Consider the following 18,723-nt stretch of genomic DNA (forward strand, 5'->3'; position numbering starts at 1 on the left):
TTAGGGGGTTTGGGATAGGTTTAGGGGACTGGAACTGGTTTGGGATGGATTTAGGGGGGGTTTGAGGTGGGTTTGGGATGGGTTTAGGGGGTTTGGGATGGGTTTGGGATGGGTTTAGGGGATTGGAACTGGCTTTGGGATGGGTTTAGGGGCTTTGGGATGGGTTTGGGCCGGGTTTAGGGGGTTTGGGGCGGGTTTAGGGGTTAGGATGGGTTTGGGGCGGGTTTAGGGGGTTTGGGATGGTTTAGGGGACTGGAACTGGGTTTGGATGGATTTAGGGGGGGTTTGAGGTGGGTTTGGGATGGGTTTAGGGGGTTTGGGATGGGTTTGGGATGGGTTTAGGGGATTGGAACTGGCTTTGGGATGGGTTTAGGGGCTTTGGGATGGGTTTGGGCCGGGTTTAGGGGGTTTGGGATGGGTTTGGGGCGGGTTTAGGGGTTGGATGGGTTTGGGGCGGGTTTAGGGGGTTTGGGATGGGTTTGGGCCGGGTTTAGGGGGTTTGGGATGGGTTTGGGCCGGGTTTAGGGGGTTTGGGATGGGTTTGGGCCGGGTTTAGGGGGTTTGGGATGGGTTTGGGGCGGGTTTAGGGGGTTTGGAGCTGGTTTTGGGTTGGGTTTAGGGGTTGGAACTGGGTTTGGGATGGGTTTAGGGGAGTTTGAGGTGAGTTTGGGATGGGTTTAGGGGGTTTGATCTGGGTTTGGGATGGGTTTAGGGGGTTGGAGCTGCGTTTGGGATGGTTTCAGGGGGTTTGAGCTGGGTTTGGGCCGGGTTTAGGGGGTTTGGGATGTGTTTGGGCCGGGTTTAGGGTGGTTTAGGATGGGTTTAGGGAGGTTTAGGATGCCTTGGGCTGGGTTTGGGGTGGATTTGGGCTGGGTTTAGGGGGATTTAGGGTGGGTTTAGGGGATTTGGGGTGGGTTTGGGAGGTTTAGGCTGGGGTAGGATGGGTTTAGGGAGGTTAGGACGGGTTTAGGATGGATTTGGAAGGTTTACAGTGGGTTTGGGCTGGGTTTAGGGGATTTGGGGTGGGTTTGGGAGGTTTAGGGTGGGTTAGGTTGGGTTTAGGGAGGTTTGGGATGGGTTTGGGGTGGGTTTGGGGGGTTTGAGCTGGCTTTGGGGTGGTTTTAGGGGATTTGGTCTGGGTTTGGGGAGGTTTAGGGTGGCTTAGGTTGGGTTTAGGGAGGTTTGGGATGGGTTTGGGGTGATTTGGGTGGGTGTAGAGGGTTTGAGCTGGGTTTGGGATGGGTTCGAGGGCTTTTGGGGTGGTTTTTAGGGGATTTGGGGTGCGTTTGGGAGGTTTAGGGGTGGTTTTAGGGGATTTTGGGGTGGGGTTTAGGGGGCATTGGACCGGTTTAGGTGGGTTAGGACGGGTTTGGGTGGGTTAGGTTGGATTTGGGTGGGTTTGGGGTGGGTTTGGGAGGTTTTGGGATGGGTTTGGGGTGGATTTGGGAAGGTCAGGCTGAGTTTAGCGTGGGTTAAGTTGGGGTTTCAGTGGGTTTGGGGTGGTTTCGGATGTGTTTGGGGGTCATTTTTGGGTGGTTTTGGGGTGTGAATGACCCTAAAAAGACCCAAAATCCCCGAAAACCGCCCCAGGTCCCGGGGGGGGGGGTATTTCTCCTCCCCCCGCTGTTCCCGTTGCCATGGGAACGGCGCGGGGGGGGGGCTCTACGGACGCGCGGTTGCCATGGGAACAGCGCGGAGGGGGTTATGCGGCGTTGCCATGGCGACAGCGACGCGGAGGGAGGAAGCGGAACCGTGGGAACAGCGGGGAGAGCAGTTCCCATGGTAACGGGAACAGCGGCGCAGAGGGAGGAGCGCGTGTTGGTGGAACGGCGGTTGCCATGGGAACGGGTGGTTCCTATGGCAACGGGAACAGCGAGAGGAGCGGGAATCGCGCCCCTCCCACCGGAAAAATGGGATCGGGGAGGGGAGACCCCAAAATAAGACCCCCCCCCAAAAAAAATTGGGGTCTCAGGGGTGCGGTCCCCAAAAATTTGGGGTCCCAAGGGTGCGACACGCCCCCAAATAAAAGGACTCACTCCCCAAAAAGTTGGAGTCTGCCCCCAAAAAAAGACTCAAAGGTGCGAGCCTCCCTCCGAAAATGGAACCCCACTCCAAAATTTGGGGTCCCAAAGGTGCGACCCCTTAAAAAATTGGGGACCCCCACCCAAAAAAGGCAGCCAAGGATGCACTGGAAAAAAAATGGAACATCTTAAAATTTGGGGAACCCCCCCCAAAAAAATTGGGTTCCCAAGGGTGTGACCCCCCCCACAACATTTGGGAATTTGGGGTCACCCTCAGAAAAGGAAAGCAAGGGTAAGACCCCCTCCCAAAAATGGGGCTCCCCTCAAAATTTGGGGACCCCTCCTCAAAAAAAGAGACCTTGGAGTGCAACTTTCCCCCCCAAATTATGGGGTCCCAAAGGCGTGACTCACCCCAAAAAAGGGACCCCGCAAAAAAATTGGGGTTATCCCAAAATTGGGGTCCCAAGGGTGCACCCCCCCAAAAAAACCTTGGGGACCCCTTAAAAAATTGGGGTCCTAAGGGTGTGACCCCCCGCCCCCAAAAATAGGGACAACCTCAGAAAAGGATCCTAAGGGTGCAACCCCACTCCAAAAATGGAACAAATTTGGGGACCCCTCCCCAAAAAAGGGACCCTGGAGTGCGATTTGGGGGAATCTCATGATTTGGGGAGGGGGTCTGAGATCCCCAAAATACACACAAATCCACAAAGCCAAGCAGGACCCCCAAATTCCCACAGAATCCCACAAGGATTTGCTTTGACCACGGCAGCATTAAGGAAACAAAGAACCCCAGGGCGCTTTTTCGATCATTTTCCTCACAATTTTCCCTTTTTTACTCACGTTTCCCATCCTTTTCCCCACAAGTTTCCCACCATTTTTCCTCTCACACTTCCCGCCCTTCTGTCCCTTCACATTTCCCATCATTTTTGGCCTCATGTTATCTGTATTTTTTCTCTTTATCTTTTACACCCTTTTTTCCTCCCGTTTCCTGTCTTTTCCCCCTCATGTTTCCTTCCTTTTTCTCCCCTCACATTTCCCGCTCTTTTTTCCCCTCACGTTTCCCCTCTTTTCTCCCCCCATATTTTTCACCCTTTTTCCCCTCATGTTTCCTGCCCTTTTTGCCCCTCACATTTCCCACCATTTCTCTCCTTGTTTCAAACCTTTTCTTCCTCTCATTTCCCGTCCTTTTCGCTCAAGTTTATTGTCCTTTTGGCTTTCAATTTGCTGCCTTTTCTCCCCTCACATTTCCTGCCCTTTTTCCCCCTCACATTTCCCACCTTTTCTCCCGTGGTTTAATACCTTTTTTTCCTCTCATTTCCCGTCCTTTTCGCTCAAGTTTATTCTCGTTTTTGCCTTCCATGTCCCATCATTCTTTCCCCTCACGTTTCCCCCCCTTTTCTCCCCTCATGTTTCCCGCCTTTTTCTCCCCTCATGGCTCCTTCCCCTTTCTCCCCTCACATTTCCCACCATTTCTCCCCTTCTGTTTCATACCTTTTCCTTCCTCTCATTTCCCGTCCTTTTCACTCAATTTCATTCTCCTTTTTGCCATCCATGTCCCGCCTTTCTTTCCCCTCACGTTTCCCCCCCTTTTCTCCCCTCACGTTTCCCGCTCTTTTTCCCCTCATGGCTCCTTTCCCTTTCTCCCCTCACATTTCCCACCATTTCTCCCCTGGTTTCATACCTTTCCTTCCTCTCATTTCCCATCCTTTTTGCTCAAGTTTACTGACCTTTTTGCCTTCCATTTCCCACTCTTTCCCCCCTCACATTTCCTGCCCTTTTCACCCCACAAGATCCCCACCATTTTGTCCCCTCACGTTTCCCCCCCTTTTCTCCCCCCATATTTTCCAACCTTTTCCCCCTCATGTTTCCTGCCATTTTTCCCCTCACATTTCCCACCATTTCTCCCCTTGTTTCAAACCTTTTCTTCCTCTCATTTCCCATCCTTTTCGCTCAAGTTTATTCTCCTTTTTGCCATCCATGTCCCACCTTTCTTTCCCCTCACGTTTCCCGCCCTTTTCTCCCCTCACGTTTCCCGCTCTTTTTCCCCTCACATTCCTCCACCCTTTTCCCCCTCACATTTCCCACCATTTCTCTCCTTGTTTCATACCTTTTCTTCCTCTCATTTCCCATCCTTTTCACTCAAGTTTATTCTGGTTTTTGCCTTCCATGTCCACCTTTCTTTCCCCTCACGTTTCCCCCCCTTTTCTCCCCTCACGTTTCCCGCTTTTTTTCCCCTCATGGCTCCTTCCCCTTTCTCCCCTCACATTTCCCACCATTTCTCCCCTTGTTTCATACCTTTTCTTCCTCTCATTTCCCATCCTTTTCACTCAAGTTTACTGTCTTTTTGCCTTCCATTTCCCACTCTTTCCCCCCTCACATTTCCTTCCCTTTTCGCCCCACAAGATCCCCACCATTTTGTCCCCTCATGTTTCCCCCCCTTTTCTCCGCTCTCGTTTTCCACCCTTTTTCTCCTCATGGTTCCTTCCCCTTTTCCCCTCACATTTCCCACCATTTCTCCCCTTGTTTCAAACCTTTTCTTCCTCTCATTTCCCGTCCTTTTCACTCAAGTTTGCTCTCCTTTTTGCCTTCCATTTCCTGACTTTCCCCCTCACCTTTCACACCTTTTCCCCCTCATGTTTCCCGCTCTTTTCTCCCCTCACCTCAAAATTACCTAAAACTGCACAAACATCCCCTAAAACCACCCAAAAATGTCCTTAAAAATGCCCAAAATACCCCAAAAGCGCCCTATAACCACCTAAAATACCCCAAACCCAGCAAAAATTCCCAAATATCCTAAAATCGCCCCTAAGAATACCCCCAAAACTCCCTAGAATTACCCAAAAAATGCCTAAAAATACCCCATAACTGCACCAAAACCAGCAAAACTCCCCCTAATTCCGAAAACCCCCCCCCGAAATAGCCCCAAAATCCCCTAAAATCACCCCAAAATGGCCCAAAATCGCCCCAAAAGTGCCCCAAATCCCCCCCAGGTCTCGCGGGGGGGTGGTCCCCCTGGTCGCTGTTCCCGTTGCCATGGGAACAGCGCGGTTGCCATGAGAACAGCGCGGGGGGAGGGGGGCGAGCACTGCCGCGTTGCCATGACGACGACGGCGCGGAGGGAGTGGGCGCAACAGCGGGAACAGCATGAAAGAAGGTTTCCACGGTAACGGGAACAGCGGCGCGGGGAGGGGGGAGCGGAGATTGGCGGAACTGCGGTTGCCATGGGAACGGGAGAGGGCGGTTCCCATGGCAACGGGAACAGCGCGGAGGGCGGGAATCGCCGCCTCCCTCCGGGAAAATGGGATCGGAGAGGGGGAGGACCCCAAAAATGGGACCGCCCCCAAAATTTGGGGACCCCTCCCCAAAATAGGGACCCTGGGGTGAGACCCGCAGCCCTCCCAAAAATTGGTGACCCCCACCCAAAATTTGGGGTCTGAAGGGCGCGACCCCCTCCCAAAATTTGGGGATCACCCCCTCAAACGGGACTCCCGAAAATTTGGGGTTTCAGGGGTGCGATCCCCCCACAAATTGGGGGCCACCACCCCAAATTGGGACCCCTCCAAATTTGGGGTCTCAAGGACGCGACCCCCCCTAAAAATTGGGGACGTTCCAAAAATTTGGGGTCCTAGAGGTGAGGACCCCCCCAAAAATATGGAACCTCCCAAAAATTGGGGTCCCCCTCCCAAAATTTCGGGTCCCAGAGGTGCGAACCCCCCTAAAAGATGGAATCGCCCAAATTTGGGGTCCCAGGAACGCGACACCCCCCCCCAAAGAAATGGAACCTCCCAAAATTTCGGACCCCCCTCCCAAAATTTGCGGTCCCAAAGGTGTGCGACCCCCCCCATCCCAAAAAATGGAACCGCCCAAAATTTGAGGACCCGCCCCCAAAATTTGGGGTACAAAGAGCGCGACCCCCCCAAAAAAAATTCTGTCTCCCCTAAAAATCCGGAGGCTCCGCCCTCCCCCCCCCAAAAATGGATTCTCCCAAAATTTGGGGTCCTAAAGGTTCGGACCCCCTCAAAAAAAATGGAATCGCCCAAAATTTGGGGGCCCCTCCCCAAAATTTGGGGTTCCCAAGTCACGAACCCCCCCCCCCCGCCAAAAAAAAGTGGAATCACCCAAAATGGGGGGGAAGGGGGGGGGGTCCCAGGGGTGTGACACCCCCCCCCAAAAATGGATCCGCCCAAAATTTGTGGTCTCCAAAGGGCCCCAGGCCCCGCCCCCGAGCCCTAAGCCCCGCCCACAAAGGGCTCAGCCCCGCCCCTATAGCCCAGACCACGCCCTTAAAATGTTCAGACCGCGCCCATAAATGACTGAACCACGCCCTAATATTGTCTAAGCCACGCCCACAAATCCCATCAGGCCCCGCCCCTTATCACAGGCCACGCCCCACCCGGAAGTGCCCCCGCGGGGGGGGGTGGGGGAGGGGCGGGGGGAGCAAAGGGCGCTCGGGGCAGGAGGGGGAGGGGAGCGAACGCTAATTAGTGAGTGCGGGTTAATTAATTGGGGGGGGATTGAGGGGGTAATTAAGGGCGGAGGGGGTAATTAGGGGGGTGGGGGGTTAATTAAGGGGACTTGGGGCTTAATTAGGGGTTAATTAGGGCGGTCTGTGGGTTAATTAGTGGGTTTGGGGCTTAATTAGGGCGGTTTGTTGGTTAATTAGTGGGTTTGGGGCTTAATTAGGGGTTAATTAGAAGGTTATGGGGTTAATTAGGCGGTTTGGGGCTTAATTACCGGTTAATTAGAAGATTAGGGGGTTAATTAGTGGAGTTTGGGGCTTAATTAGGGGTTAATTAGAAGCTTAGGTGGGTAATTAGTGGGGTTTGGGGGTTAATTAGGGGCTAATTAGAAGGTTAGGGGGTTGTTTAGTGGAGTTTGGGGCCTAATTAGGGGTTAATTAGAGCGGTTTGTTGGTTAATTAGGGGGTTTTGCGGCTTAATTAGGGGTTATTAGAAAGTTAGGTGGTAATTAGTGGGGTACAGGGCTTAATTAGGGGTTAATTAGAAGGTTAGGGGGTTGTTTAGTGGAGCTTGGGGCCTAATTAGGGGTTAATTAGAAGCTTAGGTGGGTAATTAGTGGGGTTTGGGGCTTAATTAGGGGTTAGTTAGAAGGTTGGGGGTTAATTAGTGGGGTTTGGGGCTTAATTAGGGGTTAATTAGAAGGTTAGGGGGTTAATTAGTGGGGTTTGGGGCTTAATTAGGGGTTAATTAGAAGGTTATGGTGTTAATTAGTGGAGTTTGGGGATTAATTAGGGGTTAATTAGAAGCTTAGGTGGGTAATTAGTGGGGTTTGGGGCTTAATTAGGGGTTAATTAGAAGGTTAAGTGGTTGATTAGTGCGGTTTGGGGGTTAATTAGGGCGGTTTGAGGGTTAATTAGGGGAATTTTGGAATTAATTAGGAGAATTCAGATGTTAATTAGAAGGTTTGGGGTTAATTAGGGTGGTTTGGGGGTTAATTAGTGGGATTTGGGGGTTTAATCAAGGAAAATTGGGGCTTAATTAGGGGAATTTCAGGGTTAATTAGGTGAGTTCAGGGTTAATTAGTGGATTTGGGGGGCTAATTAGGGGAGTTCGGGGGTTAATTAGGTCGGTTTGGGGTTAATTAGAGGGGGTTGGGAGTTAATTAGTGGGATTTGGGGGGTTAATTAGGGCGGTTTGGGGTTAATTAGGGCAATTTTGGGGTTAATTAAGGGAGTCTGGGCATTAATTAAGGGAGAGGGGGGTTAATTAGGGCCGTTTGGGGTTAATTAGGGCGGTTTGGGGTTAATGATGACGGTCTGAGTGTTAATTAGGGAAACTTGGGGGTTAATTAGCGGGGTTTGAGGGTTAATTAAGGGGGGTTTGGGGGTAATTAAGGCGGTTCGGGGTTAATTAGGGAGCTTTGGAGGTTAATTAGGGGGATTTGGTGGTTAATTAGGGGGGGTTTAAGGGTTAATTAGGGCGGGTTGGGGGTTAATTGGCATTAATTATTGTTTATTAGTGTTACTTGGGGTTAATTAGTGTTAATTTGGGTTGGGTAGGGTGAGCTGGGCGGGTTCATTCGTGATAATTAGGGGTTAATTAGTGTTAATTAGTGTTAATCAGCGCTAATTAGGGGTTAATTAGCATTAATTAGCGTTAATTAGCGCTAATTGGCTGCCCCCAGGCCATGGAGGAGCAGCCTCGGACTCGGCGGGTTGGAATCCTGGGATACGGAACACTCGGTACTGGTTTGGACTGGGATGGACTGGGATGGACTGGGAGGGACTGGGATGGACTGGGAGGGACTGGGATGGAACTGGGAGGGAACTGGGATGGACTGGGAGGGACTGGGATGGACTGGGAGGGAACTGGGAGGGACTGGGAGGGACTGGGATGGACTGGGAGGGAACTGGGATCAAACTGGGATGGACTGGGATGAACTGGGATGGACTGGGATGGACTGGGAGGGACTGGGAGGGACCTGGGTTATACTGGGTTATACTGGGAGGGACTGGGAGGGAACTGGGATGGAACTGGGTTATACTGGGATGGACTGGGTTATACTGGGTTATACTGGGATGGACTGGGTTATACTGGGATGGACTGGGCTATACTGGGTGGGACTGGGTTATACTGGGTTATAATGGGAGGGACTGGGTTATACTGGGTTATACTGGGATGGACTGGTTTATACTGGGATGGACTGGGCTATACTGGTTTATACTGGGTGGGACTGGTTTATACTGGGATAGACTGGGTTATACTGGGATGGACTGGGCTGTACTGGGATGGACTGGGCTGTACTGGGGGATACTGGGATACAGAGAGCTCGGTAATGGGACAAACTGGGAGGGACTGGGAGGGCACACTGGGATGGACTGGGATAAACTGGGGGATACTGGGGACATTGAGAGGGGACACTGAGGGGAATTGGGAGGGGACACTGGGGACATTGGGGGACACTGGGAGGGACTGGGACAGACTGGGACAGACTGGGACAGACTGGGAGGGGACACTGGGAGGTGACAGGGGGGATGTGACAGGGCTGTCCCCAATGTCCCCAGGACAGTTCCTGCTGTCACACGGAGGTGACACGGGGGAGGTGACAGGGCTGTCCCAGGGGAGGTGACACGGGGGAGGTGGCACTGCTATCCCAGGGCTGTCCCAGGGGAGGTGACACCGCTGTCCCCGATGTCCCCAGGGCAGTTCCTGGCGTCGCAGCTGCTGTCGCACTGTCCGTCCGTCGGTCTGTCCCTGTCCCTGTCCCTGGGGGAGGTGACAGGGCTGTCCCAGGGGAGGTGACAGGGCTGTCCCAGGGGAGGTGGCACTGCTGTCCCAGGGCTGTCCCAGGGGAGGTGGCACTGCTGTCCCAGGGCTGTCCCAGGGGAGGTGACACCGCTGTCCCCGATGTCCCCAGGGCAGTTCCTGGCGTCGCAGCTGCTGTCGCACTGTCCGTCCGTCGGTCTGTCCCTGTCCCTGTGCCCCAGGGAGGTGACAGGACTGTCCCAGGGGAGGTGGCACTGCTGTCCCAGGGCTGTCCCAGGGGAGGCGACAGGGCTGTCCCGGGGAGGTGACAGTGACAATCCCGATGTCCCCAGGGCAGTTCCTGGCGTCGCAGCTGCTGTCGCACGGTCCGTCCGTCGGTCTGTCCCTCGCCTTTGTCTGGGCTCGCCGCTGGGAGGCGCTGGAGGCGCTGCCGCCCCATCTGCGCCTGCGCCACCTGCGCGACCTGCCGGGCACGTGAGGGACCCCAAAATATCCTGGAGTCACCCCAAAAACGGCCCAAAAATGACCCGGATTCACCCCAAAAACGGCCCCAAAAATGGCCAAATTCAGCCCAAAAATGGCCCCAAAATATCCCGGATTCACCCCAATAATGTCCCAAGAATGTCCCGGATTCACCCCAAAAACGGCCCCATAAATGTCCCGGATTCACCCCAAAAATATCCCGGATTCACCCCAAAAATGGCCCTAAAATGTCCTGGATTCACCCCCAAAACGGCCTCAAAATATCCCGGATTGACCCCAAAAATGGCCCCAAGAATGTCCCGGATTCGCCCCAAAAATGGCCCCAAAATATCCCGGATTCACCCCAAAAACGGCCTGGATTCACCCCAAAATGGCCCCAAAAATGACCTGGATTCACCCCAAAAATGGCCCCAAAATGTCCTGAATTCACCCCAAAAATGGCCCCAAAACTGGCACCGATTCACCCCAAAAATGGCCCCAAGAATGTCCCGGATTCACCCCAAAAATTGCCCCAAATTCACCCCAAAAACGGCCCCAAAAATGTCCCGGATTCACCCCAAAAATGTCCCGGATTCACCCCAAAAATGGCCCCAAGAATGTCCCGGATTCGCCCCAAAAATGGCCCCAAAATATCCCGGATTGACCCCAAAAATGGCCCCAAGAATGTCCCGGATTCGCCCCAAAAATGGCCCCAAAATATCCCGGATTCACCCCAAAAACGGCCTGGATTCACCCCAAAATGGCCCCAAAAATGACCCGGATTCACCCCAAAAATGTCCCGGATTCATCCCAAAAATGGCCCCAAAATACCCCGAATTCACCCCAAAAACGGCCCCATAAATATCCAGGATTCACCCCAAAAACGGCCCTAAAAATGTCCTGAATTCACCCCAAAAAATGTCCCAGATTCACCCCAAAAACGGCCCCAAGAATGTCCTGGATTCACCCCAAAAACAGCCCCAAAAATATTCCGGATTCACCCCAAAATATCCCGGATTCACCCCAAAAATATTTCGGATTCACCCCAAAAATGGCCCCAAAAATGTCCCGGATTCACCCCAAAAATGGCCCCAAAACCGGCCCGAATTCACCCCAAAAACAGCCCCAAAATGTCCCGGATTCACCCCAAAAATGGCCCCAAAATATCCTGGATTCACCCCAAAACCAGGCCGGATTCACCCCCAAAACCAACCGAATTCACCCCAAAAACGGCCCCAAAAATATCCCAGATTCACCCCAAAAATGGCCCAAAAAATGTCCCGGATTCACCCCAAAAAAGGCCCCAAAATGTCCCAAATTCACCCCAAAAATGGCCCCAAAAACGGCCCCAAAATATCCCGGATTCACCCCGAAAATGGCCCCAAAATGTCCCGGATTCAACCCAAAAATGGCCCCAAAAATGTCTCGGATTCACCCCAAAAATGGCCCCAAATTCCCCCCAAAAATGTCCCAAATTCACCCCAAAAATGGCCCCAAAAATATCCCGGATTCACCCCAAAAATGTCCCGGATTCACCCCAAAAAAGGCCCCAAAATGCCCTGAATTCACCCCTAAAATGGCCCCAAATTCACCCCAAAAATGGCCCGGATTCACCCCAAAAATGACCCCAAAACCGGCCTGGATTCACCCCAAAAATGACCCCAAAATATCCCGGATTCACCCCAAAAATGTCCCGGATTCACCCCAAAAACGGCCCCAAAATATCCCGGATTCACCCCAAAAATATCCTGAATTTACCCCAAAAATGTCCCAAAGCAGCCCCAAAATACCCCAAAGAAACCCCAAACACCCGATGTCCCCAAATGTCCCCAAATGTCTCAAATGTCCCCCGTCCCCCAATGTCCCCAATGTCCCCAATGTCCCCTCAATGTCCCCAATGTCCCCAAACCTCCACAACGCCCCCAATCCCCCCAATGTCCCCAATCCCCCCAATGTCCCCAACCCCCCCAATGTCCCCTCAATGTCCCCAATGTCCCCATTATGTCTCCAATGTCCCCAACCCCCCCAATGTCCCCAATCCCCCCAATGTCCTCAACCTCCCCAATGTCCCCATTATGCCCCCTATGTCCCCAACCCCCCCAATGTCCCCAATGTCCCCAATTCCCCCAATGTCCCCCCAATGTCCCCCCAATGTCCCCAATCCCCCCGATGTCCCCAATGTCCCACCAATGTCCCCTCAATGTCACCAAACCCCTTAATGTCCCCAACCCCCCCAATATCCCCATTATGCTCCCAATGTCCCCAATGTCCCCAACCCCCAATGTCCCCAAATGTCCCCAATCTCCCCAATGTCCCCAACCCCCCTGATGTCCCCAATGTCCCCAACCCCCCGATGTCCCCAATGTCCCCAACCTCCCCGATGTCCCCAATCCCCCCAATGTCCCCAATCCCCCCCGATGTCCCCAATGTCCCCAGTGTCCCCAATGTCCCCAACCCCCCCTGTGATGTCCCCGATGTCCCCGCTGATGTCCCCACCGCTGTCCCCAGGGGGGTGGACCTGGTGGTGGAGGTGGCACACCCGTGTGTGACACAGGAGCACGGCGAGGACATCCTGGGACACGCCGACCTCATGGTGACACCGCGGGGACAGCGCCCGCCTGGCCCCAATGTCCCCAGTGTCCCCCCAATGTCCCCAGTGTCCCCAAATCCCCCCAATGTCCCCAATCCCCCATTGTCCCCACTGTCCCCAATTCCCCCCATGTCCCCAATGTCCCCAGTGTCCCCAATGTCCCCAAATCCCCCCAGTGTCCCCAATGTCCCCAGTGTCCCCAAATCCCCCAATGTCCCCAGTCCCTACAATGTCCCCATGACCTCATTGTCCCCAATGTCCCCAAATCCCCCATTGTCCCCAAGCCCCCAGTGTCCCCAAATTCACCCAATGTCCCCAGTGTCCCCAATCCTCTCAATGTCTCCAATGTCCCCAATCCCCCCGATGTCCCCCAATCTCCCAATGTCCCCGCAATGTCCCCAATGTCCCCAGTGTCCCCAAATCCACCCAATGTCCCCATTGCCCCCAATCCCCCCAATGTCCACAATGCCCCCAATCCCCCCAATGTCCCCATTGTCCCCAGTGTCCCCAAATCCACCCAATGTCCCCAATCCTCTCAATGTCTCCAATGTCCCCAATCTCCCAATGTCCCCCCAATGTCCCCAATGTCCCAGATCCCTCCAATATCCCCAGTGTCCCCAATCCCCCCAATGTCCCCATTGCCCCCGATGTCCCCAATGTCCCCAATCCCCCCAATCCCCCCATTGACCCCAATGTCCCCAATGTCCCCATTGCCCCAATGTCCCCAATCCCCCCAATGTCCCCAATCCCCCCAATGTTCCCAATCCCCCCATCCCCTCAATGTTCCCATTACCCCCAGTGTCCCCAATGTCCCCATTGCCCCCGATCCCCCCGATGTCCCCAGTGTCCCCAATGCTGTCCCCAGCTGGGGTCCCCCATGGTGCTGGCGGACGCCGTCACTGACCCCAATCCCCCAATGTCCCCAATCCCCCCATTGACCCCAATGTCCCCAATGTCCCCATTCCCCCAATGTCCCCACTGACCCAAATGTCCCCATTACCCCCATTGCCCCCAGTGTCCCCAATCCCCCTGATGTCCCCACTGACCCCAATGTCCCCAATCCCCCCAATGTCCCCATTCCACCCAGTGTCCCCACTGACCCCAATCCCCCCAATGTCCCCAGTGTCCCCAATCCCCCAATGTCCCTGATGTCCCCATTACCCCCATTGCCCGCAATGTCCCCAATCCCCCCGATGTCCCCAATGTCCCCAATCCCCCCGATGTCCCCAATGCCCCCGATGTCCCCATTACCCCCAATCCCCCCAATGTCCCCAACCCCCCAATGTCCCCACTGACCCCCATGTCCCCAATGTCCCTGATGTCCCCAATGTCCCCAATCCCCCCAATGTCCCCAATCCCCCCGATGTCCCCGATGTCCCCATTACCCCCAATCCCCCCGATGTCCCCGATGTCCCCAATGTCCCCCTGCTGTCCCCAGCTGGGGTCCCCCACGGTGCTGGCGGACGCCGTCACCGAGGAGCGGCTGCGGGCGGCGGCGGCGCGCGGGGGCCACACCCTGTACGTCCCGCGGGGGGCGCTGTGGGGCTGCGAGGACATCGCCAGGATGGACAGCGCGGGGACACTGCAGGTGACATTGGGGACACTGGGGACAGTGGGGACATTGGGGGGAATGGGGACATTGGGGACATTGTGGGGAATGGGGACATCGCCAGGATGGACAGCGCGGGGACACTGCAGGTGACATTGGGGACATTGGGGACAGTGGGGACAGTGGGGGGAATGGGGACACTGGGGACATTGGGGACATCGCCAGGATGGACAGCGCGGGGACACTGCAGGTGACATTGGGGACATTGGGGACACGGCTGGGGACACTGCGGGGAATGGGGACAATGGGGACATCGCCCGGATGGACACCGATGGGGACATTGGGGACATTGAGGGGAATGGGGACATTGGGGACAATGGGGACATTGGGGACACTGGGGACAATGGGGGGAATGGGGACTTTGGGGACATTGGGGACTTTGGGGACATTGGGGACAATGGGGACAATGGGGGGAATGGGGACAATGGGGGGAATGGGGACATTGGGGACATCGCCAGGATGGACAGCATGGGGACACTACAGGTGACACCAGAGGGGACACTGGGGACAGTGGGGACATTGGGGGGATTGGGGGGAATGGGGACATTGGGGGAAGGGGGACATTGGGGACATTGGGGACATCGCCAGGATGGACAGCGCGGGGACACTGCAGGTGACACTGATAGGGACACTGGGGACATTGGGGGGATTGGGGACATTGGGGGGATTGGGGACATTGGGGACATTGGGGACATTGGGGACATGGGGGGGATTGGGGACATTGGGGACATTGGGGACATTGGGGACATTGGGGACATTGGGGGGATTGGGGACAATGGGGACATGGCCAGGATGGACAGCGCGGGGACACTGCAGGTGACATTGGGGACAGTGGGGACAGTGGGGACATTGGGGACAATGGGGACATTGGGGGGAATGGGGACATCGCCAGGATGGACAGCGCGGGGACACTGCAGGTGACATTGGGGACATTGGGGACATTGGGGACAGTGGGGACAATGGGGGGAATGGGGACATTGGGGACATTGGGGACATTGTGGGGAATGGGGACATCGCCAGGATGGACAGCACGGGGACACTGCAGGTGACATTGGGGACATTGGGGACACGGCTGGGGACACTGGGGGGAATGGGGACAGTGGGGACATTGGGGACATTGGAGACATTGGGGGGAATGGGGACACTGGGGACATTGCCAGGATGGACAGCGCGGGGACACTGCAGGTGACACCAGAGGGGACACTGGGGACATTGAGGGGAATGGGGACAATGGGGACAATGGGGGTAATGGGGACATTGGGGGGATTGGGGACATCACCAGGATGGACAGCGCGGGGACACTGCAGGTGACACCGATGGGGACACTGGGGACAGTGGGGACATTGGGGACGCTGGGGAGAATGGGGACATTGGGGACAATGGGGACATTGGGGACAGTGGGGACATTGGGGACATTGGGGACATTGGGGACATTGCCCGGATGGACAGCGCGGGGACACTGCAGGTGACACTGGGGACATTGGGGACATTGGGGGGAAAGGGGACATTGGGGACATTAGGGATATTGGGGACATTGGGGACAATGGGGACATTGGGGACAGTGGGGACAGTGGGGACATTGGGGACATCGCCAGGATGGACAGTGCGGGGACACTGCAGGTGACACCAAAGGGGACACTGGGGACAGTGGGGGGATTGGGGGGATTGGGGACAATGGGGACATTGGGGACACTGGGGGGAATGGGGACACTGGGGGGATTGGGGATAATGGGGACACTGGGGACACTGCAGGTCCCCTGATGCTGTCCCCTGGTTGTGTGCCCTGTGCTGTGTCCCCAGAGGTGACAATGACAATGACAATGACAATGACAGTGACAATGACACTGTCCCCTGTGTCCCCAGGCCCTGCAGGTGACAATGACCAAGGCCCCGGGCAGTTTCCGTGCCCAGGGCTGGCTGTCCCTGTGTCCCCAAGGGTGACAATGACAATGACAATGACAATGACAGTGACAATGACAATGACAGTGACAATGACAATGACAATGACACTGTCCCCACTCTGTCCCCAGGCCCTGCAGGTGACAATGACCAAGGCCCCGGGCAGTTTCCGTGCCCAGGGCTGGCTGTCCCCGCGGGTGGCGGCCGCGGTGGCCTCGGGGACGCGCACGCTGCTGTACCAGGGTCCCCTGCGGCCGCTCTGTCCCCTTGTCCCCAACAACGTCAACAGCATGGCGGCCGCCGCGGTGGCAGCGCCGCGGCTGGGCTGGGACGGCGTCACCGCCCGCCTGGTGGCCGACCCCAGGTGGGTGACACCTACCTGTCACCTCTGTGTCACCCCTCTGTCACCTGTGTCACCTGTGTGTCACCTCTGTGTCACCTGTGCTGTGTGTGTCACCTCTGTGTCACCTGTGTCACCTGGGCTGGGACGGCGTCACCGCCCGCCTGGTGGCCGACCCCAGGTGGGTGGCACCTGTGTCACCTCTGTCACCTCTGTGTCACCTGAGTCATGTCTGTGTCACATGTGTGTCACCTGTGTCACCTGTGTCACCTCTGTGTCACCTGTACTGTGTGTGTGTCACCTCTGTGTCACCTGTGTCACCTGGGCTGGGACGGCGTCACCGCCTTCCTGGTGGCCGACCCCAGGTGGGTGCCACCTACCTGTCACCTCTGTGTCACCCCTCTGTCACCTGTGTGTCACCTGTGTGTCACCTGTGTGTCACCTGTGCTGTGTGTGTCACCTGTGTACCCTGTGCTCTGTGTGTCACCTGTGTCACCTATGTCACCTGTGCTCTGTGTGTCACCTGTGTCACCTGTGTCACCTGTGTGTCACCTGCGTGTCACCTCTGTGTCACCTGTGTCACCTGTGTCACCTGACTGTCACCTGTGTGTCACTTGTGTCACCTGTGTGTCACCTGTGCTGTGTGTGTGTCACCTGTGTCACCTGTGTACCCTGTGTGTCACCTGTGTCACCTGTGCTGTGTGTCACCTGTGCTGTGTGTGTCACCTGTGTCACCTGTGTGTCACCTGTGTCACCTGTGCTCTGTGTGTGTCACCTGTGTCACTTGTGCTGTGTGTGTCACCTCTGTGTCACCTGTGTGTCACCTGGGCTGGGACGGCGTCACCGCCTGCCTGGTGGCCGACCCCAGGTGGGTGCCACCTGTGTCACCTGAGTGTCACCTACTGTCACCTGTGTCACCTGTGTGTCACCTACTGTGTCCCCTGTGCTGTGTGTGGCACCTGAGTGTCACCTTCTGTGTCACCTGTGTGTCACCTGTGCACCGATGTCACCCCTGTGTCACCTGTGTGTCCCCTGTGTCACCTGTGATGTGAGTGTCACCTGTGTCACCTGTGTCACCTGTGCTGTGTGTGTCACCTGTGTCACCTCTGTGTCACCTGTGTGTCACCTGTGTGTCACGCCTGTCCCCTCAGTCTCCCCTCAGTGTCCCTCCAGTGCCACCCCAATGTCCCCTCCCTGTCCCCACTGTCCCCAACTGTCACATTGTCACCGTGGAGGTGTCCCCAATTGTCACTCTCAGTGTCCCCAATGTCCCCTCATTGTCCCCAATGTCCCTGTCACTGTCCCCTCAGTGTCCCCAATGTCCCCATTGTCCCCAATGTCCCTGTCACTGTCCCCGACTGTCACATCATCGAGGTCGCGGTCACACCCTCTCAGTGTCACTCTCAGTGTCCCCAATGTCCCCGCAGGGTCCCCGACTGTCACATCATCAATGTCGAGGTGTCCCCAATGTCCCCAATTGTCACTCTCAGTGTCCCCAATGTCCCTGTCCCTGTCACTGTCCCCTCTCAGTGTCCCCGACTGTCACATCATCGATGTCACGGTCACACACCCTCAGTGTCACTCTCATTGTCCCCACTGTCCCCTCTCAGTGTCCCCGACTGTCACATCATCGAGGTCGCGGTCACACCCTCTCAGTGTCACTCTCAATGTCCCCAATGTCCCCGCAGAGTCCCCGACTGTCACATCATTGATGTCCCCAGTGTCCCCTCATTGTCCCCAATGTCCCCTCAGTGTCCCCAATGTCCCTGTCACTGTCCCCTCTCAGTGTCCCCGACTGTCACACCATCGAGGTGGCGGTCACACACTCTCAGTGTCACTCTCAGTGTCACTCTCATTGTCCCCAATGTCCCCGCAGTGTCCCCGACTGTCACATCATCGAGGTCGCCGTCACACATACCCAATGTCCCCAATGTCCCCTCAGTGTCCCCAATGTCCCCGCAGTGTCCCCGACTGTCACATCATCGAGGTCGCGGTCACACACTCTCAGTGTCACTCTCAGTGTCCCCAATGTCCCCGCAGTGTCCCCGACTGTCACATCATCGAGGTCGCCGTCACACATTCCCAGTGTCCCTGTCACTCTCAGTGTCACTCTCAGTGTCCCCACTGTCCCCGCAGTGTCCCCGACTGTCACATCATCGAGGTCGCCGTCACCGCCGTGCCCGAGGCCGGCCGCTCCCTCACCGTCACCAGCACCCGCCGCAACCCCGCCGAGCCCGGCGCCGTCACGGGCAGCGCCACCCGCCACAGCTTCTGGAGCAGCGTGCAGGGTCTGTCACCCGTGCCACCCCCCGGTGTCACCCGTGCCACCCCCCCGGTGTCACCCGTGCCACCCCCCCGGTGTCACCCGTGCCACCCCCCGGTGCCACCTGTGCCACCTCGGGGCCGCTCACTCTGTCCCCTCCCCGCAGCCTGCACCGGACACGGCGGCTGCGTCAAGCTGTGCTGAGGAGGGACGGCGGAAACACCCGCGGGGACAATTTGGGGACAATTTGGGGACATTTTGGGGACAATAAAGACCTGGCGGGGGCCTGGCGGTGGTGGCGCCCTTCTTGTAA

The 18,723-nt window shown here is 56.1% G+C and overlaps 1 protein-coding gene across 1 annotated transcript; it reads left to right on the top strand.

Annotated features, from left to right (window-relative positions):
* Window positions 1-8,168: 8,168 nt before the first annotated feature.
* Window positions 8,169-18,661, top strand: ASPDH (aspartate dehydrogenase domain containing; the record flags this gene model as incomplete). Its single annotated transcript, XM_084224328.1, has 7 exons — window positions 8,169-8,223; window positions 9,580-9,721; window positions 12,218-12,302; window positions 13,738-13,887; window positions 15,939-16,171; window positions 18,284-18,435; window positions 18,577-18,661. The coding sequence occupies 7 exons, from the start codon at window positions 8,169-8,171 to the stop codon at window positions 18,612-18,614; spliced, it is 855 nt and encodes a 284-aa protein (XP_084080454.1). The 3' UTR covers window positions 18,615-18,661.
* Between the last annotated feature and the right edge of the window lie 62 nt (window positions 18,662-18,723).

This window comes from Fringilla coelebs (assembly GCF_963513975.1).
Source record: "Fringilla coelebs genome assembly, chromosome: 36".
Taxonomy (NCBI): Eukaryota; Metazoa; Chordata; class Aves; order Passeriformes; family Fringillidae; genus Fringilla; species Fringilla coelebs.